We start from the raw sequence: 25,399 nt of genomic DNA on the forward strand, positions 1-25,399 counted from the left end.
AGATCATTGTTTCCCAAAGTGTTACCATTACTCTTCTCTCAGTTCTGGTGAAGGGTGTGTGTGTGTGTGTGGAAGGGGTGGTGGTAGTAGCATCAGATGCAATTTGGGAGGGGGCACTTTGTGTTTGTATGCTTAAAGAAGGTAGATTTCCAGTGATTATGTTTTTCTGTAAAGGGAGGTGGTAAACCAAACAAATATGGAAACTGATCTGAATGGTGATAAAACTCTACCAAAAGCTCATGCTTTTTAATTGACTCAAGTCAGTGTCTTAGTTTTTCAGTTCTGTGTTTAGTTTTGAAATTTAAGATGAAAATCAACATTGATAGAATCTGTTAGAATTTTTTTGTGGTTTTAAATCTCAAATTTTAACAAGACCATTTGAAAATGATTTTGTGCAGGATTCCCTGAAGATTCCCTTCTTTTAGGGAATCTCTGAGGTCAAAAATATTTTTATAATAATACTTAGATATTATTTATTTATTTTTTTGTGTATGTCCATTTGTGGTCCTTAGTGTAAATTAAGGTTGTGTCCTCATACTCTTTATCACCAGGGAAACTTGTACTTGCAGGGGAAAAGAATAGTTTAACTGCCCTTATGAAGCATTAAATTTCTTTTATTAGACCGTGGCTCTTTAGTACAGATATTGTTAATATCCCATACAATTTCACATAAAGCATTTATGCTGCACAGCAAAGAATCTGAGATGGTTTACTTGAGAAAAACCCTTTGTGATTGTTTAAATTGGCAACACCAATTTTAACAATCTTTTTATGTGAGTGATTGATAGACAAATTATAGTTAATCAGACTTCAGTATTTGAGAGGCAATTTATCAAGAGTGAACAAAACGAACCTGTCACTTCCTGGGAAAAAATTTTGACAGAAGATAAATTTTGAGCTTTAAAGTAAAAATTAGGGCTAGAGCAATAGTACGGCAGGTAGGGCACTTGCATTGCATGTGGCTGACCCAGATTACATCCCCTGGATTCCTTAAATCCCCTGAGCACTGCCCGGAATGGCCCCAACACAAAACGGAACAAAAGAAGGGTGTGTGTGTTGGGGGAAATTATAGTACTGGGAAATTTGTATTTTTTTCTTGTGGGCTGACAGCTTCCCAATATTTTTCTGACAAGGTTGGTAATGAGATTAATGAATTTGATCATTTTACATAATGAAATGTGTTATCAGAAAGATATTTATAATTCATGAACCATCATTTTCAAATGAACAATGAATATAGCACAAAATTATGCATAGGTATTATTCAAGATAAATAATAAATGAATATTCTTTTTTTTGTTTTTGGGTCACACCCGGTTACTCCTGGCTCATGCACTCAGGAATTACTCCTGGCGATGCTTGGGGGACCATATGGGATGCTGGGAATCGAACCCAGGTCGGCCGTGTGCAAGGCAAGTGCCTTACCCGCCGTGCTATCGCTACAGTCCCAAATGAATCAATTTTAATGCAACCAAGTACAAAAGATACATTGAGGCCTGAGATGTCGTTCAATGGTAGAATGTATACATTGCGTGTGTGAGGCTCTGGATTTGATCTCTGGCACCATTATCCCCAGCCTCTTATCTCCTACCCTGTAAAAGAAGTATATTTAGTATGATTTCAATTTCTGCATTCTAGCTAACTTAAGCTATACAATTTGTGGACTTAAAGTAACAAGAAATTTTGACTTTTTGTCTAGCTTTATCATCAAAGAAGACTACCCAGCTATGTGTAAAAATCAGTTAAAATATTCCTTTGCAGAGAGATAGTATAGTGGGTAAGGTGCTTTCCTTGCATACAACTGACCCAGGGTCTATTTTGGGAACCTGTGTGGTTCCCATATCCCCACTAGGTCTGATCCCTGAGTGCAGAATCAGGAGTAAACTCTGAGCCACTGTTGGATCTGACCCCCCACATCAAAATAAATAGACCGTACAAATAGTACAGTGGCTAGGGTGTTTGCCTTACAACAGCCAACCCTAGATTCTATCCCTCGCACCTCATATGGTCCCCTGAGCCAGCCAGGAGTGATATCTGAGTGCAGAGCCAGGAGTAAGTTCTGAACACTATTGGGTGTGCCCTCATTTCTCCCCCTCAAAAAAATAAAAATCAAATAAATAAAATACTCCACTAGGGTGGAGAGATAGTTTTGCCTTGAATGTGGTTTACTTTGGCTCAGTCCCGGCACCACAAATGGTCCCCATCCATCACCAGAGTGATCCCTGAGCACAGCTAGGTATGGCCCAACTCCATTCCTGCCAAAAGTAAAATACTACTTCACCCAGTATATACACCTGCCTGAAGCTGAATTTTCTTCTGTCACAGGTTCTATGACAGGTTTAGTATAGGAGCAGAAGTCTCTTTGTTTGAACTAGACATTGAGATTTGCAGTAGTGTAAAGCAGTGTCCAGTTTCATTTTAGGGTATTTATATTATTTATTATTTTAAATGGATTTTTTTAAATGTGTAAGGTTTAATTTTCATCAAGAGGTATAACCCACATGAACAAAACCTCAGGGGATTTAAAAAATTTTAGGATTAAAAGGATCATGAATTTTGAACGTCATAAGCAGCAGGTTGAAACTGGTTTGGGAACTGTATGACTAGGTAGCTTTAGAAAATGACTCAGAATCTTCTTGTGCTCTAGGTCAATGTTTTCAACTGCTTTCCAGTGTCAAAAGGTTAAAAATCATTGCCTTAGGTGTGTGTGTTCTTTGTATTGTTATTGGAGTATTATGAGTGCATAAACACATTTAGTTTTTTAGTTGGTTGTGATATACAATTAAGAGATTTACATTCTATAAAGGGTAGGATCGTAAGTATTTTGTTTAATTATTTAATTTTTTTGGCGGACGGTGGTGGTGGGGCAGTGAGGTGGTTTCTCTTGACTCTGCACTCAGAAATTACTCATAGCTGGTACTTGGGGCATATGGGATATATGGGATGCCGGGGATTAAACTGGTCAGCCATATGCAAGGCAAGTGCCCTATCTACTGTACTTTGGCCCAGTTCATAAATATTTCAGATAGCACTGAGAGGCCGAACATGAGAATATTGTGTAGGTAATTATGTCACAAAGTGATACTTTTCACATTTTTGTTGTTGAGATTTAAAATAAAATAATTATGCACAACTTTATTTTCTTTCTCTTTTTGGGGCACACCCGGCCGTGCACAAGGAATTACTCCTGGCTCTGCACTCAGGAATTACTTCTGGCGGTGTTTGGGGGACCATATGGGATGCCGGGGATCAAACCCAGGATGGCCCTGTGCAAGGCAAAGGTCCTCCCCGCTTGAGTATTGCTGTAGTCCCTATGCACAACTCTGTACTATATAGTTTAATTGCTGTGTCACGAGAACTCAGCCCTCTCAACCACTTGTATATAGTTTCTTTGATCCTCACCTTCCCTCTCGACCCGACATCTAATGAGGCGGTTGAGATTCTTTTTGGGAGAGTAACAATGTGCTTAATTGGGATTCAGAGTTAATATTCTTTTCTGTCATCAAATCAGTTGTTAAATACTCATCTGTAAAACAATCACTTTTAGGGGCTGGAGAGATAGTACAGCAGTTAAGGTCCTTGCATTACGTGCTGCTGACCTGTTTCAGTCCCCAGCATTCCTTTAATCAGTAATGATTCCTTAGCACAGAGTCAGAAGAAATCCCTGAGTATTTCTAGGTCTGACCCAAAAACCAAGAGGAGCCAGGGGATAAAGCACATGTTCCTTGTGAATGAGGACTTGGGTTTAGTTCTTTGCACCCTTCTCTTTGATACTTAGCTTATGGCTCATACAAAAGTAGGTGGTGGTCTGACTTTTTGCTGAGGATAACATTAGAATTTAAGAGTGTCAATACAAGGGAACTGATGAAAGCTGACGTTGTTGGTAAAGGTTTTATATTCTTGCCAGACTTTTTTTTTTTATATCCTTCAGAAAAGTTGAAATTATTTGATGTGTCTCGCACTACACCACATATCATAATCAAACAAAAGAATTTGTCTTTTAGTCTTCATTGCATTTGTTCTCCAGTTGAAGAAATCCCAAATTGGGAAAATTCAGAAATAAAATAAAATACAGTTATATAATTCAGTACTAAAATGGTATGTATTAAATTCAGTAAGAATTCTGCAAAACGAGCTATTCCTGTAAATAGGAATGGCTGAAGAGCTGTTCCTTGAGGAGATGGAATTTGAACTATGCCTAGAAAGATGCACACAAAATAGAGAATAGAGTGGAGTTCATGGGGCTGGCGCGATAGCACAGCGGGTAGGGTGTTTGCCTTGCATGTGGCTGAACCGGGTTCAATTCCCAGCATCCCATATGGTCCCCTGAGCACCGCCAGGAGTAATTTCTGAGTGCAAAGCCGGGAGTAACCCCTGTGCATCACTGGGTGTGACTCAAAAAGAAAAAAAAAAATAGAGTGGAGTTCATGCCCACTTTAATCAATAGATTGAAATAGCAGTACTCCTATAGTAAAAAAAAAAAAGAGATCAATTATATTATGTTAGATTGCTGTTATATCTTGTCTCCTTTTCAAATAATGTCACTTTGTTGCTATAATATAGCTGGTAACCACATTAAAAAACACCACAAATAGCCCGATGATTGATAACTATTAATAGTTTTTCATTTTCTATTTCATGAGCCACTCACCTGCATAAAAAAGCAAAACAGGGCTGGAGCGAAAGCACAGTGGGTAGGGCTTTTGCCTTGCACGTGGCTGACCTGAGTTTGATTCCCAGCATCCTGTATGAACCCCCAAGCACCGCCAGGAGTAACTTCTGAGTGCGGAGCCAGGAGTAACCCCTGTGAATCACTGAGTGTGACCCAAAAGGGAAAAAAAAAAACAACAGATGAAATTTATTAATGATATGTTTTAACCCAGTTATATAATTTCTGCATAAGATCAATAACCAGAAATGTTAGAGATATCTTATATTGTATTTTTTGCACCGAGGTTTTTGAATCTGGCATGTGTTTTACTTTTACATCGAATCTCCCTTGGACTAGGAATATTGCTGATACTTTATAGCTTGGCCACTATACTGAGAAGTTTAGATTTCTAGCTTTATTAACTCATAGTGACCAGGTTTGCTTTGTTTTAATTATTGTAGTTTAGGTTACATGTTTACAACAGTATTAACTTTTATCTACTCAGTTCCACACCTCACCACCACAGGAGTGCCCACCATGGTCCACTCATGTCCTTATGTTACATCTACCTATTTCTACCCCTTCTGCCCACCCTCCCCCGACCCATATTAATTGGCAGTTTTACTTGTATTTACTTGTATAGCTTTGACTCTTCTTGATTTAGACTTATTTTTAAACTTTTGCTTTCTTTTTTTTGCATTTGGGTTGAATCCAGGGCCTCACAACTTCTGAGGCATGTACTTAACAACTGTGTCAATCCCTAGCCTTGATCTTGATCTTTGCTAGTGTAATTCAGTTATTTAAAATCTAACATTTACTATCAATTTAATGTTTTGCCTTTTATTTACTGGTTTATAGTTGTTTTTTACACACACTCTCTTTTCCTAGGAAATAGAAAAAAACAGTTTTAGAGAATACTTGTTAAATTTATAGTGTGTCTAAGCATACTAGTATATACATAATATATAACATACAACTTATGGAAGCTAGACCATATGAAGAGTTATTTCAGTCATTTTCAATAAAAATATATTGACATTTGCTTCTCCTTGCACTTATAAGCTACCAAGAGTATCCCGCCTGCACGGCAGAGCCTGGCAAACTACCCGTGGTGTACTCAGTATGCCAAAAACAGTAACAATGATGGTCCTCATTCCCCTGACCCTGAAAGAGCCCCCAGTATGTTATCGGACTACACTAGCACGTGACAGGGACGAATGGAGATGCTACTGGTGCCCGCTCGAGCAAAATCGATGAATAATGGGGTGACAGTGATAGTGATAGTGATAGTGTACTTATAAGATACTTTGAGGTGTGTATGATTCCTCAAATGAGAAAGCATAGGGGGAAGATTATTTGTTGCCTCCCATAAAATTATGGTTAATCTGCATTTAAAAAATACAGCTTATATTTTGAAATATCTTAAACTATCATATTTAAAAGCTCAACCCTTCTAAGCTAATGTTTTCTTTTAAGTGAGGGCTGCACCCATTGTGCTCAGGCCTTACTCCTAGCTCTGAGCTCAAGGGTCATTCCTAGCAAAGTTTGGGGTACCATATATGGGTTGTTGGGGATCAAACCCAGGTTACGGTGTGCAAGCAAGCTCCCTACCTGCTGTCCTATCTCTCCAGTCCTAATTGTGTTTTTGTACGGCTTTACAGAAGAATGGTAAATCATGAAATTACTAAAGCAAGTTTCTCCTTGTCACAGAGGAAGACTAGGAATGTTAAAAATATAGTTGGGAACTGAAGGGTTAGTATGAGGGTAAGGTGTTTGCCTTGCACGTCGTTCAATCCTGGTTCAATCCTGGCTAGTCCTGGTTCAGTCCTGGGCACTGTGTATGGTCCTTTGAGCCACCTCAAGGAATGAACTCTGAACAGTCAGGAGTAAACCCTGAGTACAGCAAGGTATGCCCCCCCAGTCGCTACTCCCCCACCAAAAAATTATAATAGGGTTTTGAAACTGCAGTGCCTCGTGGAAAAGATTTCCAAGACCCTCCTGTTTCCCTTCCCATCATATCTGAACACTGGTCTTGGTCATCTTCAAAGGAGGAATAGTAATATTGAAGATGGTCTCACAGGGCTCATCTGCTGTGTAGCACATGGGCTAGTTTTAAACAAGGTTTTTGTTTTTTAAGATTCCTAAGGATTTGCTGAAAATGCTACATATTAACTGATGTGATATCTAGGAGTTGTTTAAAAGTAATCTAGGGTCCAGAGAGGAGTACGGTGGGTTGGGTGCTTACATACTGACTCACCTTTGATCCCTAGCACCTTCTTTGGTGCCTCAAGGGCCACCAATAATCATCCTTGGGTGCAGAGCTAGGAGTAAGCTCTAAGCACTGCCAGGTGTGGTTCAAAATGCATAAAACTAAAGAATATAAGAAAAGAAAAATTACAAGGGACTAGTACACTGGGTAGGGTGTTTGCTTTGCATGCAGCCAACCTGGGTTCAATTTCCAGCAATCCCATGTAGTCTTATTGCTGAGTGTGACACAGAAAGCAAAAAAAAAAAAAAAAAAAAAAATTACAGTGTGTGCCAGGGATCTATGAGGCCTGGGCTCAAATTTTCCAGCATTGCAAAAAAATTATTGTTGAACATATGTCAATATTTGTTTATAGCTAAGTGATGGCTGTATTGTGTTCATCTGTTCTCCTTTTGTTTGTTATATATTTTCATTATAAAAAACTAATTCATTTTAGTTGGCTTTCTTTAGACCAATACCAGTAAGTTACTCTGTAGATTATGATACCAACATGTTTGCTTTCCTTTTCTCTTTTCTCCTCTCTTTAGCTCACTCTTTCCGGATGTAGTGAACTGTATGCAGACTGACAACCTGGAGTTAAAGAAGCTGGTATATCTCTACTTGATGAATTATGCCAAGAGTCAGCCAGACATGGCCATCATGGCTGTCAATAGCTTTGTGAAGGTAACATTTCCCGACTAACAAGTCTCTTCTAGCTCAAAAAACCTTTTCAGAGGTCAGGTAGAGTTTATGTCTACATTGCAAATTGCAGTCTCTATTCTGAGAGAGCCTCCACAAGAAGAGCTATCAGAGACTGAAATGTTCATGCTTGAACCGTTATTTATGCCAGCATGTGCCATCCAATGCAAACATACATGGAGCCTTCTAGTTGCTGCTAGGTGCTGGTCCTGTGCATCCTTGCTAGATGGGAGAAGAAAGTCAAGTGAAACCTCACTGTTTTACCTTGAGATTAAAGTACACTAATCTGGGACTACCTGTTTTTTCTTTAGAATTTGACTGTCAGAAGTAGCAGAAATTGCAAAAGCTTCTATTATCTTGTTTCATGAATGGATCTTACATTTGACTTTTAAAATTATTATTATGGAATGCATATCCAAGTAAAATTATATAGTACATTTCTAAATACTCATCTTGCAGTGTCATTAGTTATCAATTCGTGATCAGTTTGTTTAATTTATTCTCCCTTTAATTACCCCCTCACCGATTAGATAATATTAAAGCAAATCTCTGCAGCCATATGTTAGAATAATACCTAATTTTTTTTTTTTTTGAGAGGGGGAGGGGAACCAGTTATGTTCAGGGTCTATTCCTGACTCTGCTCAAGGGTAGCTTTTAGTGGTGCTTGGAGACCATGCAGTACTAGAGATCTAACCTGGGCCTCCCCTTTTAACCACATCTGGTGGCTGTTCAGGTGCTGTTCTCAGCTGTGCTATGTGGTCCCAAAGTTTAAACCAGGTCCTCCTGCAAAGTATATGTTCCAACTCATTTAATTATCTTTGTATCTCTCTGGACTCAAAGATCCTCTTTTGTTGGGTTGGGAAATACCCGGTGGTGCTCAGGGGCTATTCTGACTCAGGAGTGACCCTTTCTATGCTTCCTGGACCACATTTGGTGCTGGGAACGAAATTGGGTTGGTGATGTTGGCCTTATGCAATCCAAGTGTCTTACCTCCTGTACTGTACATCTGGCCCAAGATCTCTTTTTTAAAAACATAACCACATTACTCTTGTCACATCTTTCCAAAAAATCAATCATTAAAACTTTCTTAATTTTGGTGGAGGGATGGGCATTTGATCATTGTATAATTGAAACCCAAGCACAAAAATTTGTAAGTCTACAACTGTACCCCATGATGTCTCACTAATAAAAAAAAATCTAAAAAATAAAATTTCTTAATTTTATTGGCTTTCTAAGTCAACTTTTCCTGTGATTAGATTTAATAAATATAATGAAGTTATTTCTGTTTTTATATATTTAAGAATTTTCTTTGGCTTGTTTTCTGAAATTTAGTCTGTATTAAAAAAATTAGACAACGTTTTAAAATTATCTTCTATTAAACTGTTTGGAACAGTAAGGCGGTCAAGTGCCTGGAGAGATAGTACAGGAGGAAAGGTGCTTTCTTTGTGTGTGGCTTATTCCTTCTTTCTGTTACCATTGCAAGTATATTTGTCACTGATTGCTTTTCATAGGACTGTGAAGATCCAAATCCTCTGATTCGAGCCTTGGCCGTCAGAACCATGGGGTGCATCCGGGTGGACAAGATTACAGAATATCTCTGTGAGCCCCTCCGCAAGTGCTTAAAGGATGAAGATCCCTATGTTCGGAAAACAGCAGCAGTCTGTGTGGCAAAACTCCACGACATCAATGCCCAGATGGTTGAAGATCAGGGCTTTCTGGATTCTCTTCGGGATCTCATAGCAGATTCGAATCCAATGGTAATAAGCTTTTCTAGAGAGTGCTTAAAAAGGGTCTTCCATTTTGGTACATTACACTCTTGAGTATACTTTTGGTAGGAAGCATGAGAGTCTTGGAGATTGTGTGTCACTCTTGGGAATTTTGATGTGAAACCAATGATTAAAATTGAGGGTTTTGTTTGATTATTTGACCCATGGACCACATGTGGAGATGCTCAGGAGATGCTTATTACTTTTTTGGATAATTTTTAATTTTTTTTATCGATTTACAAAGTTGTTCACAATACTGCTGGTTTTCGATGTTTCAACAATAATCCCTCCACAAGAGTGATCTTCCCTTTCCTTTACTCCCAGCTCTACACTCAAGGATTGCTCCTGGGAGGGCTCAGGGCTCTGTATAGGGTGCCAGGGATTGAATCCTGGTTAGCCACATTCAAGGCAAGTGCCTTATCTGCTGTATTATCTCTCTGGTTATACTATCTTTTCGGTGTGGGGGTCATTCCTAGTGGTACTTGGAGACTACCAGGCCACATGTGATGTGGGCTTGGGCTTGGGCTTGGGCTTCCATGCAGTATAAGGGATCAAACTAAGGGTCTTACTATCCCTCCAAGGCATATGCTCTCCTGCTTGAGCCATATCCTAGAACCCAAAATAGAAGAGCGTTAAACCTTTGTATCACACCTATTCCTCTAGTTGCTCCCCAAACTAACAAGTTCTTTTTTATTATTCTCTTAGATTTTACCTTAAAGTTTTATTTTAAAAATATTGGGGGAGGGTGATGGGGAAGCTTTAGGTTTGGGTCATACCTAGCAGTGCTCAAGGGCTCTTTATTCCTGGCTCTGTGCTCAGAAGTGACACTCAGCAGTGTTTATGGGGCCGTATTTGGTTTTGGGCATTGAACCTGGGTTGACTGGAAGTGGCCACTTGAAGGAACACGCTTTACCTCTTGTACTATCTCTCAGGTCCCTGGATTATCTCATTTGGGGGGAAGTTTTGGCTAATGTTTATTTTAAGTTTAGTATCAAGGTCAAAGGAGGAAGCAATTCACATTTTTTTATCCTCCCTCCTCATGGGTTTATTTTAAAATCTGAAAGCAGCTTTAAATGTTAACCTCAAAATAAACATTTTTATCATTGTTGATGTGTAAGAGAAGTAATTAAACTAATCTCTTATGGAGTCAAATTCTCTCTGGGAATTCTACAGTTAAGATAGTAAATTTGTTTTTTTTGTTTTTGTTTTGTCTACAATTTTCCCCCCACACCTGATGATGCCCAGGAATTACTTCTGGCTGTACTCAGGGGACCAAATGAGATGCTGGGGATTGAACCTGAGACCCAAGGGCCACATGCAAAGCAAATAAATGCTGTGCCTGCTGCGCTGTTGCTCCAGTTCTTGATTTCTCTACAAATTGTTTTTATTTACTCAGCTTTTTGTGAGATTTATCCAGAGTTGTTGTTCTTGTATTTGGTCCACATCTGGCAGTGCCCAGTGCTTACTCCTGACTCTGCTCAGGGATCACTCCTGGCAGGCATAAGGACTCTGTAGCATGCTGGGAATTGAAACCAGGTCGGCTGTTTGCATGTCAAATATCCTACCAGTTCTGCTATTGCTCTTGCCTCCACATTTTTTTTTTTGTTGCCTCCACATTTTTAATTAGTTATTATTATTTTTTGGTGCTTGGGCCACACCCAGCAGCACTCAGGACTTGGCTCTATGCTCAGGGATCACTTCTAATAGGGCTTGAGAGACCACATATAATGCCAGGAGTTGAACATGGACTGGCTACATGTAAGTCCTTTATCCACTGTACTATCTTTATTATCCTAGGGCCACATTTATTACCTTTTTGGATAATTTTTAGGTAAAAGGTAAAGGCCCTCCCGTTGATCGTCGATTTGCTCGAGCGGGCCCAGTAACGTCTCCATTGGAGACTTTGTTGTTACTGTGTTTGGCATATCGAATACGTCATGGGTAGCTTGCCAGGCTCTGCCGTGCGGGCGAGATACTCTCGGTAGCTTGCCGGGCTCTCCGAGAGGGGCAGAGGAATCGAACTCGGGTCGGCCATGTTGGCCGCTTGTAAGGCGAACGCCCTACCCGCTGTGCTATCGCTCCAGCCCAGGATAATTTTTAATTTTTTTTAATTGGTTTACAAAGTTGTTCATAATACTGCTGGTTTTCAGTGTTTCAACAGTAATCCCTCCACAAGAGTGATCTTCCCTCTCACAGCCTGCCCTCCTTAGCAAGTGCATGATAATTTGTTTTATATTACTTGTTACAACTAAATGACAAATGGAATTATCGGAAATACTTCAGTAAAAGAAAACAAACACTGTCCTCCCGTTGTTCATCAATTTACTTGAACGGGCCCAGTAACATCTCCATTTTGAGACTTGTTGTTACTGTGTTTGGCATATCGAATACGTCACGGGGAGCTTGCCAGGCTTTGCTGTGTGCGCGAGATACTTTCAGTAGCTTGCCGGACTCAGTAAAAGAAAATTTTTGAAAATTGTTCTATTTCACCACGGGGTCATTAAGTTCTTATCTGATGTTTAGGCTATAAACTGTTGTTAGTTGAGCCTTCTGTGTTAGTGTTTTTGTTGAGTTTAGTAGGCTCCTATGTTACCCTCCCATCTAATTTGGTGTGTTCCAACTGGGCTGTCATCAGTATTGTAGAATTTGGAGGTGTCACTCCAGTAGCTCCAGGCTCTGTAGAACTGGGACAGTTCTTGGCCTGCCCCCTTCTTAAGTGGGCTCTAATTTTCAGCTCAATTACAAGAGTACCCAGGAGTTTCAGTGGCTTGTCTTGCATCTCTTCCAAAGTTAGTTGTGAAGCTGGGCTGTTGTCTACATGGTGGTGGCTGTGGGTATGGCAGCTGGGGTTTCTAGCAGTACTGGGGTGTAGGAGAAGGCTGTCCGCCCTCACTCTGAGAAGACCCCAGAGATTTCAACCTGAAAAACTCAAGTAATTGAATGGTTTGTCCACTTGGCATCTCTGCAGAGATTAGTTGAGAAACAGTGAAGTTAGATCACTTGCATGGCAACAGCTGTGTGGTATGGGTGCAGCTGCTGAGGCTTAGCAGAACTGGGACTTGGCCTGCCCCTCTCCTGTACGTCCCAGAGGTTCCAGCCTGAAGATGGGTGCGCCTGTGAATTTTAGTGGCTTGACTTGCATCTCTTCTGAAATTTGTCATGAAGCTATGTTGCAAATAATTCTTAATCCATTTTTACAACAGATCAGGAAGTGATTTGGGGAAATTTTTAAAAAGTAGTTTTATGAACATTTTTATTTATTTTTTTTTATGTAGGAGTACTGATATTTATTCAGCCACTGATTAGGTGATTGAATTGGGCATGAACTCCACCTTACTTTTTTTTTCCACTTTTTACAATTTTATCTATTGGATCACCGTGAGAGCAGTTACAAAGCTTTTTTGGGTTTAAGTCTCAGTCATACAATGAAACACCCATACCTTCACCAGTGCCCATTCTCCACCCCCAAAAGCCCCAGTATGCCCCCATTCCACGCTCTCCCCCTACCTGTGCAGCAGATGATCTCCACATCATTTCCTCTCTACTTTGATTACATTCAATACTTTACACCAGACCCACCATATCATTTGGGATTTTACCCCAACACTCAGGTCTGCTGAAAAGGCAACAGTAGACAATTTGTTTTCCATTGCTGCTTATGAATAACATATGATGTCACTTGGCTGCAGTAGTGGCCGCGCGATTTTGGAATTCCAAAATTTTACCACTTAAACTGGAGAGATTTCTGCCATAACCTCCTGGATTTTGAGATTTGTTCCTGAGTCTCTGGGATCATGGCCGTTAAGCAGCTTGATCAGGAGCCAGTGAGACCTTTTGTGGGTGGCGACTCGGGGTCTTGTTGGGACAGGGAGGAAAGGGCCAGCACCACCCCCATCCCGTGAGGCCCCAGGTGTTTTGTCACTGTGGGCCCAAACCTGACTGTCCAGTGGCCTCTGGAGGATGGCAGCCACTGGGCTGCCAGGGAGAACAGGCCAAGGCACGAAATCTATTCCCACCCGGAGTGGCCCAGCGCCTGCAACCCACTGCAGGGACTGGACACATTTCTGCCAAAAGGTTTTGAGACTTGTTTCTGAGTTTCTGGGATCATGGCCGTTATGTAGTATGATCAGGAATCACAGAGGCCATGCCTCCAATTATATAGCTGAGCCGGAGGTGGTTTGTGGGTATGTCTCCCACATAACTAACTTTTGGATGTTTACTTTCTTGGTAAACTTTGCCCCAAGTTTTTTGGGTTTAGCCAAAGGCAGAGCAGCAGTTTTGGAGTATCTGGAAGTCTGAAGGCGCCATCAGGCTCCTGATGCACTCTCCTCATAGGTGCAGAGTGATCTGCTGGCGGCACTATACCCCCTTATGAACATTTTTAGAGAAAAATTAAGGTCTTTAGACTTTAGAGAATCTTTTAGGAGTGGGGTACCTTTTGTTGTAACCTGTTTTTATTAAAGATTTTTCTATTTGTTCTTTGTTTGGGGGCCACACCTGGCGGTGCTTAGGGTTTACTCCTGGCTTTGCACTCAGGAATTACTCCTGGTGGTGCTCAGGGACCATATGGGATGCTGGATATCAAATCTGAGTTGGCCATGTGCAAGGGAAACACCCTAGCCACTGTACTATAGCTCTAACCTCTTGATTTCAGAATTTTACAGAGTTGATAAACAGCATTAGATATCAAATTATTGTACCTGCTAACCTCAAAATGTATAATCTAATTTTTTTTAGGCTTCTTAGTAGTTGAACTTTTCTCTGCTATTATTCATTTATTGCTAGCAAGGCACCCAGGGTGCAGATAATAAAGAGGCATTGACTCTCATGTGGTTACTGAACCAGTACAAGACTGAGAATTTGGGTGCCTCCTTATAGACTACTTTGCTTGTCTAATCTGACTTTGTTCTACATAGATTCAAAGTTTTCTTTTTTTTAACTAGACTTTTAAAAATTATTATGTTTTTTATAAAAGTTGTCCATTATACAGTAGTTTCCAGCATTTATTGTTCTAACACCACCAATGTGACCTTCCCTCCACCAATATCCCCAATTTCCCTTTCAATCTCACCCAGCCCTCTTGGGCACATAACAAATTTACTTTATATTGTTTATTCCAACAAAACTTAAATGACAAAGTGATCAGAAACTAAATCAGATAATTTGTGATTATTATTTTGACCTATGAAAGAAAATTTAAAACCATTTCATACAACATAATAAAATAACCTATTCTCTCTCTCTATATATATACATATATGTTTTCAATTCTGGAATCTGAAGTATATTACATTAAATTTTACATTTGGATCTCATTATGGTAATAATCATGATTCACCTGTCATTAGTAAAAATTTTAAAGCATTCTATTTTAATATATTTTTGAATTTACATGGCATAGGTAACAGCTGCATATATAAATTTTTCCCTACACTTTATATAAACACTTTGGTTTACAGAGTTGTTTATGATGATTTGTTACAGGTATTCAATATTCCAACACCAATCCCACCACCATTGTACCTTCCCTCCACCGATGTCTCCAATTTCCCCAACCTCCTCTTAAGCCCGCCCCAAGAGCAAGCCCTCAGTAATTTATTTTATATTGCTTGTTACCAATCATTTTGCTAACAGAATGATCAAAATGTTTCCTTAGAAGAAAATTAGTGTAAATTGTACCTTATCATGGAGATGTTAAGTCCTTGTAGGAGAAATTATTAAGATGATGTTACAGGCTAAGCCTTTTGTGTTTGTTTTGTTAATAGAGATTGGTTACCTTCTACCTTACGTCTCATCCAATCTGGTATGATTACTGCTGGTTTATTAATGTTGTAGAGATTGAAATGTCACGCAGCTGCAACTTCAGGAAGTCCTGAATTTTAAACCTTGAGTCCAGGAAGTCCAGAATTTATAAGGGGGTGGTACACCTGGAGTTAAATTTATAACTGGGTGGTGGCTTTGGGGTGTGGGTATGACCGCTGGGACTTCTGGAAATACTGGGAAGTGATGGGAGGCATCCCATCCTGACTCCAAGAAAAGTCTAGAAAGTTCAGTCACAAAACCCCCAGGCCTGATTTTCTCAACAGATTAATTTCTGGAATAGGCTGGGTCCCAAGAGAGTGGAAGCCGGCCAGGCAAATGACAGCGATTTTGGAACATGAGAGCAGTCGGCTGCCAGAGCTCTGTTTGGGCAGGTACTCTATGACCCACCCCCCCTAGAAGCTGCCCTAGACATCGCAGCTATTCACAGGTGTCCGGAGCAATTTTTCCATCTTGTTGATCTCTTTTGAGATTTATTTATGAGTCTCTGGAGCAAAGCCAGTAGAGTAACTTATATGGCAGGGAGCACCAGAGGTGATTCTCAGATGTGTTTCTGAACTTTTCATTTTTGTTTTAGTATAGAACTGAAAAGTTTAGACTGAAGTGAGCCATACTTTCTTTAATCTATACTCTCCATCTCACCTGTATGTTTTACTCAAACATAACACAACTGCATTAGAACATGCGTGTTTATTTTATCCATTGAATACACTGCTACTGGTGGGAAATTAATTGCTGCGTGGATGCATATTACTTTCCAGATCTGGTGCTAGAATATAAAGTTTAAAGCTCAGACTTGTCAGTTCCTTAATCTTATGATGCTTCTTTATGGTAAAGAAAAGGGAATTTTAAATTTTGATTATTTTTAGGGCTGGAGAGAGTACAGTGGTTGATAGGGTTTTTGCCTTGCACACAGCCAACCCAGGTTTTATCCCTGACCCCTTGTGTTGTCACTGAGCACAGAATAACAAAAATTTAAGAAAGTTCTTTATATGCCAAGCACAGTGATCGCTACTTTTACTCATAATGTTTTGCTTAGTTCTCCTATCTTCCTAGTGAAGTAGAAGTTATTCATTTTAGAGATTAAGAAATCTACATTAGTGACCAAAGAACTGTCCAGGGTCATATTGCTAGGAAAAATGTTAAAATGTTTTAATCTGCACAGCGGGTAGGGCATTTGCCTTACACGTGGCCAACATGGCCAACCCGAGTTCGATTCCTCCGCCCCTCTCGGAGAGCCTGGCAAGCTACCGAGAGTATTCGATATGCCAGACACAGTAACAACAAAGTCTCCAATGGAGACGTTACTGGGCCCGCTCGAGCAAATCGACGATCAACGGGAGGGCCTTTACCTTTACCTTTACCTGCTTTAATTAAGTTAAATTTAATTAAACTTTTAATCTGAGTCTCAAAACCACTATCTTCATGGAATAGAATTTAAATATGTAAATATACACATGTTAAGAAAAGTTATTTTCTTAAGATGGTTAAAATATTGAACATAAAATATCATCTGCAAACTTCTAAAATGGAAATCCTGTCTATCTTCCTTTGTTAATTGATATGAGTCCTTATTTCTTACTTGCATGCTGTTTTTTTTACACTTTTTCAGAAAGTGCACCACAAGGTGGCAGCATTCGACCAGCAAGTTAGACTCTTGCAGAGATATCTGCATTTCCAGGAAGGTCTGCATTAGTAATTTAATTCTAGCTCACCTCTGAAGGACATTCTGGATGTGAATAAACAAAAATAGCTTCAGAAATGAGTTTGAAATCTGAGAGTACATGTTGACTATGATCTGACCATTCCTGTTTCCAGATACTGGGTATTCTAAATAGCACTTCTGAGGATATAGGTGCACTTTATTTTGGGGTTAGTGTTTGGTGTTCTTTGGATAGACCTAGAAGTGATATTTTTGCATCATATTGTAGTTCTGTTTTTAAGTTTTTGAGAAATCTACATACTGTTTCACATAGAGATTGAACCCACCAAAAGGGATGAAGATCTCATTTTCTCTTCATTCCTGCCACTTGTGTGTTTTTTTTTCTGGCCTTTTATTTATTTATTTATTTTATTAATGAATCACTGTGGGGTACAATTACAAACTTACAAACTTTCGTGCTTGCATTTCAGTTATAACAATGGTTGGGTACCTATCCCTCCACCAGTGCCCATTTTCCACCGTCAATGGTCCCAGCATCCCTCCCACCACCCCCGTCCTGTCCCCCCTACCATACCCCACCTCTGTTGCAGGGCATTTCCTTTTGTTCTCTCTCTCCTTTTGGGTGTTGTGTTTTGCAGTAGAGGTATTAAGTGGCCATCAAGTTCAGTCTATATTCTACTTTCAATCTGCATCTCCCATCCCGAGTGTGCCCTCCTAGCACCCTTTGCTTGGTGTTCCCTTTTCTATCTGAGCTGCCTTTTCCCCCAGCATGTGAGCCCGGCTTCTAAGCTGTGGAGTAATCCTCCTGGTACTTATCTCTGCTGTTCTTGTGTGTTAGTCTCCCATTCTGTTACTTTATATTCCACAAATGAGTGCAGTCTTTCTATGTCTGCCTCTCTCTTTTGACTCATTTCACTTAGCTTGATACTTTCCATGTTGATCCACCTATATGCAAATTTCATGACTTCTTCTTTTCTAACACCTGCATAGTATTCCGTTGTGTAGATGTACCAAAGTTTCTTTAACCAGTCATCTGTTCTTGGGCACTTGGGTTTTTTCCAGATACTGGCTATTATAAACAGCGCTGCAATGAACATATAAGTGCAGACGTCATTTCTTCTATACTTTTTTGCATTTCCAGGATATATTCCTGGAAGTGGTATTGCTGGGTCAAACGGGAGCTCAATTTCTAATTTTTTGAGAAGTGCCCATACAATTTCTATCTTCCTGATTCTATTAAGGTATGTTTTGTGACCTAGCACGTGGTCTATTTTGGAAAATGTTCCTTGTCACTGGAAAAAAATGTGTATTCTTTCTTTTTTGGGATGCAAAGCCCTGTATAGGTCTGTTAGCCCTCTCTCTTCTACCTCTTCCTTCAAAGCCAGTGTTTCCTTGCTGAATTTTAATCGTGTTGATCTATCTAGAGGTGATAGGGCAGTGTTGAAGTCTCCAAGTACTATTGTATTGCTAGCAATGTCCTTTTTTAAAATTTGTTAAGTATTTAGCTGGTCCCTCATTAGGTGTGTACACGTTTAGGAATGTGATTTTTCCTGCTGTACATATCCCTTGGTTAGTAAATAATGGTCTTCACTGTCCCTTCTAATCTTTTTCGATCTGAAATCTCTATTGTCGGATACTAAATATGGCCTCCACGGCTTTTTTGAGGGAGTTGTTTGTTTGCAGGGAGTTGTTTGCTTGCAGAATTGTTTTCCATCCTTTTGAGTCTGTGTTTGCTCTGACTGTTCACATGTGTTTCTTGTAGGCAGCAGAATGTTGGGTTTAGTTTCTGAATCCATTTTGCCACTCTGTGTCTCTTAATTGGTGCATTTAGACCATTGACATCAACGGAGATTATTGTCATGGGGTTTTGTGCCATCTTTCTGTAGGGGTTTGTTGTGCTTGTAGGGTTTTTTCTTGTCTTACAGTAGCACCTTTAGTCCTTCTTTTAAGTTTGGTTTTGAGTCTGTGAAGTTTCTGAGCTGTTGTTTATCCATGAAATAGGGTATCTTTCTTTTGAGTTTGAGTGAGAGTTTTGCCGGAGTACACACAGCTTTCATATAGTTTCTTTTAACCACCTCTATCTCTGTAAAAGTTGTGAAAAGAAAGTAACTTTGATTTTTCTGACCTTTTAAATATAGAACCATTTCGTGGATGTGAGCTCATAGTTTGTTATAGTTTTGACTTTTTTTTCCATGATACCAGCAAAGATGAGCATTTTTATTCATATACCCATGTCTGGCTGGCTGTTGTCTTATGTCTGTCCAGCACTTCTCCCCATTTTTTAAAATTTTGTGTTGAGTTTGTGTTGAGTTTTGTGACTTACTAATGCCCTTTGACAGAACTATGGCTATATACATTTCCCATTCATTAAGATGTCTTTTTGGTTTATTAATAGTTCACCACAGGAATGGTGAGTCTCTGGGTTGGTGAAACTTAAGTTTTTTGGGTCTGTATCTGGGGTGCTGAAGAGTAAGCACACAAATTCAAGGTTTAAAATAGTGAATAGCAAAGTGGGTCTTGGGCCACACCTGGTGGTGCTCATGGCTTACTCCTGAACCTGCATTCAGGTATTACCCCTGGTGGTGCTTGAGGACCTTATGGGGTGCTGGGTATACTGCATACAAGGCAAACATTCTATCTGCTGTACTATTGCTCTGCCCCTTCAAGTTATTTTTTAATTTAAAATTTTATTCGCGATCCGGATCATCCTGTTGTTTGTCGATTGCCTCAAGCAGGCACCAGTAACATCTCCTTCGTCTTAGCCCTGAGATTTTAAAAAGTGCCATATTCAAGGCTCCAGAACCAGCCACAACCATGCTGAGACCACTTTCGGCACACATGAAGGTACCGGCAGAGGAACAAAGGCATGCGGGTCCTGGGGCTGAGATCTCCAAGCCTGCTCGAATCGGGGCTGAGTATCCTCCACCCAGATCCTCCATCTTCCAGTAGGCAGGGGTCACACCCACCAATTGATCCCCAGCACTGTGTAATCCCATCAACGGCCAAGGCCCAGAGACTATAAAACCCAGCTCCCGGAAGCGACATCTTATTATCTCATTCTTACTTTGGACAACCTGGCAGGCTACTGAATGTAACCTGCCCACACGGCAGAGTCTGGCAAACTCCTCGTGGCGTACCCAATATGCCAAATACCCATAAAATTTTATTACAAAATTAAATTATGTACTGGGAATGGTAGGGTTTTGTGCATGAAACATGCCAGCACTTTACCATCCACCAGAATATACACTTCCCTTCACCATTGTCCCAGTTTTTCCCCAATCTCCATCCTAGGAATAGCAAAAATTTAACAGAGGTTAAGAACAGCTTCTGAGCAGGAGGAAAAGCTTCTATAGGGAAAGCTTAGCTGTTGTGTATTTATGTCTGGGGAATTTTATTCAGTATTTTCCCCCCTACAGTTAAGCTTAATAGAGCTGTTAGTTGCACTGTGACGAATGTTTCCCAATTATCTGTCACATGTGTTGTGCAAATTTTAGGGCTTTCTGTATTGGTAAGATAAGAGCTAGGCATGGAACATTCTGCGTCTTTGCCCGGCATCCCATTATATCACTCTCCAGCCCAGGGTATAATTCACCCATTTATCTGAGAGTAGACCTGGAGACACTTATTGCCTCGGTCTCAGAAGGATATCTTGGGTAAACTGCATAGTGAATTGTAATTTAAGGTGGTAGAAGCTAAGATGGACTCTTCTGGTAACCGGCGAGAGGTAGCCAGCAAAGAGGAGGCTGAGGGTCTCCCTTTGTTTCGTTCACAGTGCAGGATGCCTTTATTTTGATGTTGTCTTTTATAATATATTTTATTGGTTTGCGGGTCATGCCACCTGGCTGTGTTCTGGGCTTTACCCCTGGTGGGGTTTGGGGGAACCATGTGCAGTCCCAGGGATCAAACCTGGTTTGACAGCATGCAAGGCAAACGCCTTCCCCACTTTACTGTCTTTCTGGCCCCATTTATTTTTACTTTAGTTTTTATTGCCACTGGAGTGGAATCACTTAAGACACCTCTGAAACCAAATATGGAATGTTTTGCCTTTGTTTTCTTAGTGTATTTTCTGAATTTGACTCTTAACATCTAAACCTTTATTCCATTTTGAATTTTGTGCTTGGTGTGAGATAGTCCAGTTTGATTCTTTTGCTTGTGGGTATCCAGTTTTCCCAGCACCAATTGTTGAAGAGACTTTTTTTCTTTCTCTTGAATCCTTTCTTGTAAATTAACTATCCATACATATGAAAGTTTATTTCTTGACTCGCAGTTCTATTGCATTGGTCTGAGGGTCTGCTTTTATTCTAGCTCTGCACTGTTTTGATAACTATAGGTTTGTTGTACAAAATTGGAGAATATGATACTTCCCATGCTCTGTTTTCACTGATTGCTTTTGCCATTTTGGGGTTGGGGGTTCTGGTTCCATACAGTTTTACTGAGTTTCATTTTATGTCCTTGAGAAATACCATGCTGCATTCTTAATTTAAAAGGTTTGAACCAGAGAAATAGTATAGGGGTTAAGGTGCTTGTTTCACATGTTGATCAAACTCTAGTTTGATCCCCAGTACCACATATGGTACCCCAAGCAGTGCAAGGAATGATCCCTAATCTCGAGGTAGAAGGAAGCACAGCAGGGTGTGGTTTAAACCCACCCCACCCACCCCCTACTCATAACATTAAAGGCTTAGATTTTGATGATGTGATATAGTGAAATTTTTGGTTTTATTTTTGGCAATGCTCAGAGCTTACTCTTAATTTTGTACTTAGGAGTTTCTGCTGGTGGTGCTCTAGGGATCATATGGGATGCCAGGGATCGAACCTGGGTCAGCCATCGGCAAGGCAAGTGTCCCTATCCACTGTACCGTCACTCCAGCAGTGTATTGTATTCCATATAGAATTTTTTTCTTTTTCTTTTTGGGTCACACCTGGCGATGCACAGGGGTTACCCCTGGCTCTGCACTCAGGAGTTACTCCTGGCGGCGCTCAGGGGACCATTTGGGATGCTGTGAATCGAACCCGGGTCGGCCACATGCAAGGCAAACGCCCTGCCCGCTGTGCTATCTCTCCAGCCCCTAGAATTTTTTATTTATTTTTTTGAGCAAATTAGAGCTAACCTTGTATTTTCAGATACAGATCTTACTAGTTTGCTGTTTTGGAAGTAAACTTGTACTCAGAATGTGGAAACTTTGGAGCTGTAGAAAAATAGCGCCTGTGATTTTACAAATGTCAGAAATATAGAAATACTATCTGTTATCTGCCAGGAAAATGCTCTTTTGAGTGATAATGAATATTATACTCTAGCTTTTAGCAAATGTTAGGAATCTCCCTCTGTGTTATAATTTTTCCTTTTCATCTCCGAGGCATTTTGATATATTCGAACTTGAGTTAACATTTACACTAGAATCTATCATTCCAGAATCTCTTGACAGTCCTGCCACATGTGCTTGACTTTTTGTTTTTGAACTCAGATCTCCTAAACTGTGTTTGTGTTGACTTAAAACTTAGCTTCCCTGATCTGTATTCTAGGTCTTGTTGGCATAGGGTGTGGTTTAAACCCACCCCACCCACCCCCTACCCATAATATTAAAGGCTTAGATTTTGTTGGTGATATAGTGAAATTTTTGCTTTTATTTTTGGATCATACCTACTCAGAGCTTACTCTTAATTTTGTACTTAGGAGTTTCTGCTGGTGATACAGCTTCATCACTCTGTGAGCTGCCCACAGGAATGGATCCCACTACTGTTTGCTCTGTTCTCTTTGTTAAGACGAACTGCTGTGTTGTTAAAATACTTAATCTTCAGTTGTTGAGAGTTCTGATCAAGAGTCATGTTCTAAGGATAACTTTAACTAGGTCTAGTTAAACCTTTAGCTAAGGTTTTGAGTTTAGCTGCCAACATTTTTTTAATTTGAACTTAGAAAATCTGTTAGAAAAATTTAAATTTCTGCAAACCACAGCACCCAAAAGTAGAGAGTGAACAAAGGGGAATGCCCTGCCACAAAGGGGGGGGGAGAGGGGGAGAGGGGAGGAATGGGAGGATGGGGGTGGGGGAGTACTGGGATCAGTAGTGGTGGAGGGTGGGCAGTGGTGGAGGGATGGGTACTATCATTGTATAATTGAAACCCAAGCACAAAAATTTGTAAGTCTACAACTATACCTCAAGGTGTTTCACTAATAATAAAAATTTTTTTTAAAAAGAAAAATATAAATTTTATCTTAGAATTTTTGTACTAGTTAGATGTAGAAATAGTTTGGGATCATTTTATTGGTTCTCAGCTGAGTGCGATATTGTCTGCACTTGCCCAGCTTGGGAGACTTTTGGCAGTGTCTGGAAATGTTTTGGTTGTTACAGCTGATGTGAAGGATGCTATTGGCATCTAGTAGAGAGAGTCCATTGATACTTTAAACATGTTGTAGTGCATTGGACAGCCCCTGACTCCCTCCCAACCAAGAGTCATCCATCTAAAGGCATCTGTAATGTTAAAGTTATAAAAATTTAGATTATGAAAATAGCCTTTAGCACCAGAGTGGCTACTTTAAATTCTGACTTGGCTACTTCCACTAGAAGTGTGACTTGAATAAATTATTTAAAATAAGTTCTTATTGACTGGAGAGAGGACTAAAGTTGCCTGAACGTGTGCTTTGTAGCAGGAGATGTGGATTTGATCCGTGTCAGTCATATTTTCTCTGCCCTTATTCCCAGCACAGTCAGGAGAATCGCACATCTCCCCATTCTGCCCCCAAGCACCATTGGTTATGGCAAAACAAAACAAAACAACCCAAACCAAATAACCAAGTTTTGTGGGATTGTTGCTAGAGCTCGTTGATCAGAGGCACATGCCTTGCTTGCACAGGGACATGAATTTGAGTACCAACACTGCATACTACCCTTGACTATGGTTGAGCATAGCCTTGGAATCCCCCAGAGCACCATCTGTGGCCCTGGTGTCACTTGAGCACTGCTGGGTTGTGCTTCTTTTGAAAACTAATTGTTCAGGGCTAGCAAGATTTCTCAGTAGACTGAGTGCATACTCGGCATGCATGATGTCTGGGTTTGATCCCATCATTGCATGGACCTGTGAACACCCACTACTAGGAGTGACCCCTGAGTACAGAGTTGGCAATAGTAGCCTCTGAGCACCACCAGGTGTCACGCCCTCCCAAAACAAACCCAAACAAAACAAAGCTGAATTCTTTAAAAGATAAGCCTTTAATTCAACTTCTGCATAATGGATCTGTTGCACGTAGTAATTTAGTAGTGTACCAAAAGATCACAGCTCATTCATTTCTTGGTGTCCCGTTTAAGATCATCTGAAGGCTCTAATTTATCAGAGGTTTATTTTACTCTCAAAGGGAAGTTAATAAATGGTGTGATAAGACCTGTTTTGTACATGTTGCAGCATGTTTAAATGCAAATTTTAGGGTCTGTGGGCCAAGTAATTATCTGATTTTTTTTGAGGGAGTGCCTTTTGTCTATTTGTCAATACTTGTTTGTGGTGTTTCTACTTAGGAGGATATTTGCATTTCATTAGACCACATCCTAAGCCACTTAAGTATGGATTTTATTATCTTATTTATAAATCCTAACTGTTACTATGTATTTCAACTTCTTTACCATATGCAAATGTATTGACTGCTACTAAGAAGTTTTAGTGCATGTTTGAGGGGAAAAGTGCTTGGGAGTGGGTGGGGTAGAGATGGAAATTGGAGAAGTAATATGATGTATTAATCAGTGGCATTCTGGATAGTCTTAGGTTAAAGAAAGAATGAGCTCTTAAGTTTTGCTTGTTGAAGAGGAAAAAAAATTAACACCATAGTCTTTAAGTTCTCTTGAGATGACAGTGACTGAACAAATAGGTTACTCTGTGCTGCTTTAGCACGTCATTTGAAGTAACTCTGTAAAGAAGAGATCAACAGTCTAAATTGGTATTGATTTTTAGGATAAAATTATATAAGCTACCTATATGTTTTTTCATTGTCTTGGTTAATTATTTGACTGTTTTCACTTTATTTAGGGGCACTAGCCAAAAGAATTTGTAGTTGAATAGAAATGCAAGAGGCTTGTATCTTTTCAGAATGTATGGCCTTGGAAGGTCATTCCTGGAAATAAAAGTCCTCTAGGCAGTAATTGAATTAATAGGAGGAAGTCACTGTACTGGAAACTAATGTCTTTCTTGGCTTTGGAGGCTGAGAACATGTGTGAAATTGAGTTCAGGATAAAAAACATTCATAGGGTCAAGGAAATCTATGAGAGATTTTTTTATAAAGTAGCTTTTCTCCGTGACTCTTCATTCTCGTATATATCTAGTTATATAGGTTTCTTTTTTACAGAAACATTTGTGTGTATATGTGTGTGTGTGTGTGTGCGCATGCTCACTCGTGCACGTGTATGCATGCACGCACGCACGCACACACGCACGCACGCCATAGCCAATATCAAGACTTACTCTTGGCTCTACTTCAGTTGGTGCTCAGGGGACCATATGTGGTGCTGAGGATTGACCCTGGGTTGGCCATGTGCAAGGCAAGTGCCCTGCATTGTACTATTTCTCCGAC

The 25,399-nt window shown here is 40.1% G+C and overlaps 1 protein-coding gene and 1 non-coding gene across 2 annotated transcripts in view; both read left to right on the forward strand.

Moving 5' to 3' along the window:
- The window catches only part of AP2B1 (adaptor related protein complex 2 subunit beta 1), a 156,598-nt gene that overhangs the window by 17,687 nt on the left and 113,512 nt on the right, over window positions 1-25,399 (forward strand). Inside the window, exons 4-5 of the mRNA XM_056127620.1 lie at window positions 7,445-7,580; window positions 9,107-9,352. Coding sequence (XP_055983595.1) covers window positions 7,445-7,580; window positions 9,107-9,352 — 382 coding nt within the window. The remainder of the gene's footprint in view (window positions 1-7,444; window positions 7,581-9,106; window positions 9,353-25,399) is intronic.
- LOC130036345 (small nucleolar RNA SNORA61) lies at window positions 6,644-6,773 on the forward strand. Its single transcript, XR_008794381.1, has one exon. It is a non-coding gene; the product is annotated as a small nucleolar RNA SNORA61 (small nucleolar RNA).

The sequence above is a fragment of the Sorex fumeus genome, unplaced genomic scaffold, assembly GCF_029834395.1.
Source record: "Sorex fumeus unplaced genomic scaffold, SorFum_2.1 ptg000063l, whole genome shotgun sequence".
NCBI lineage: Eukaryota > Metazoa > Chordata > Mammalia > Eulipotyphla > Soricidae > Sorex > Sorex fumeus.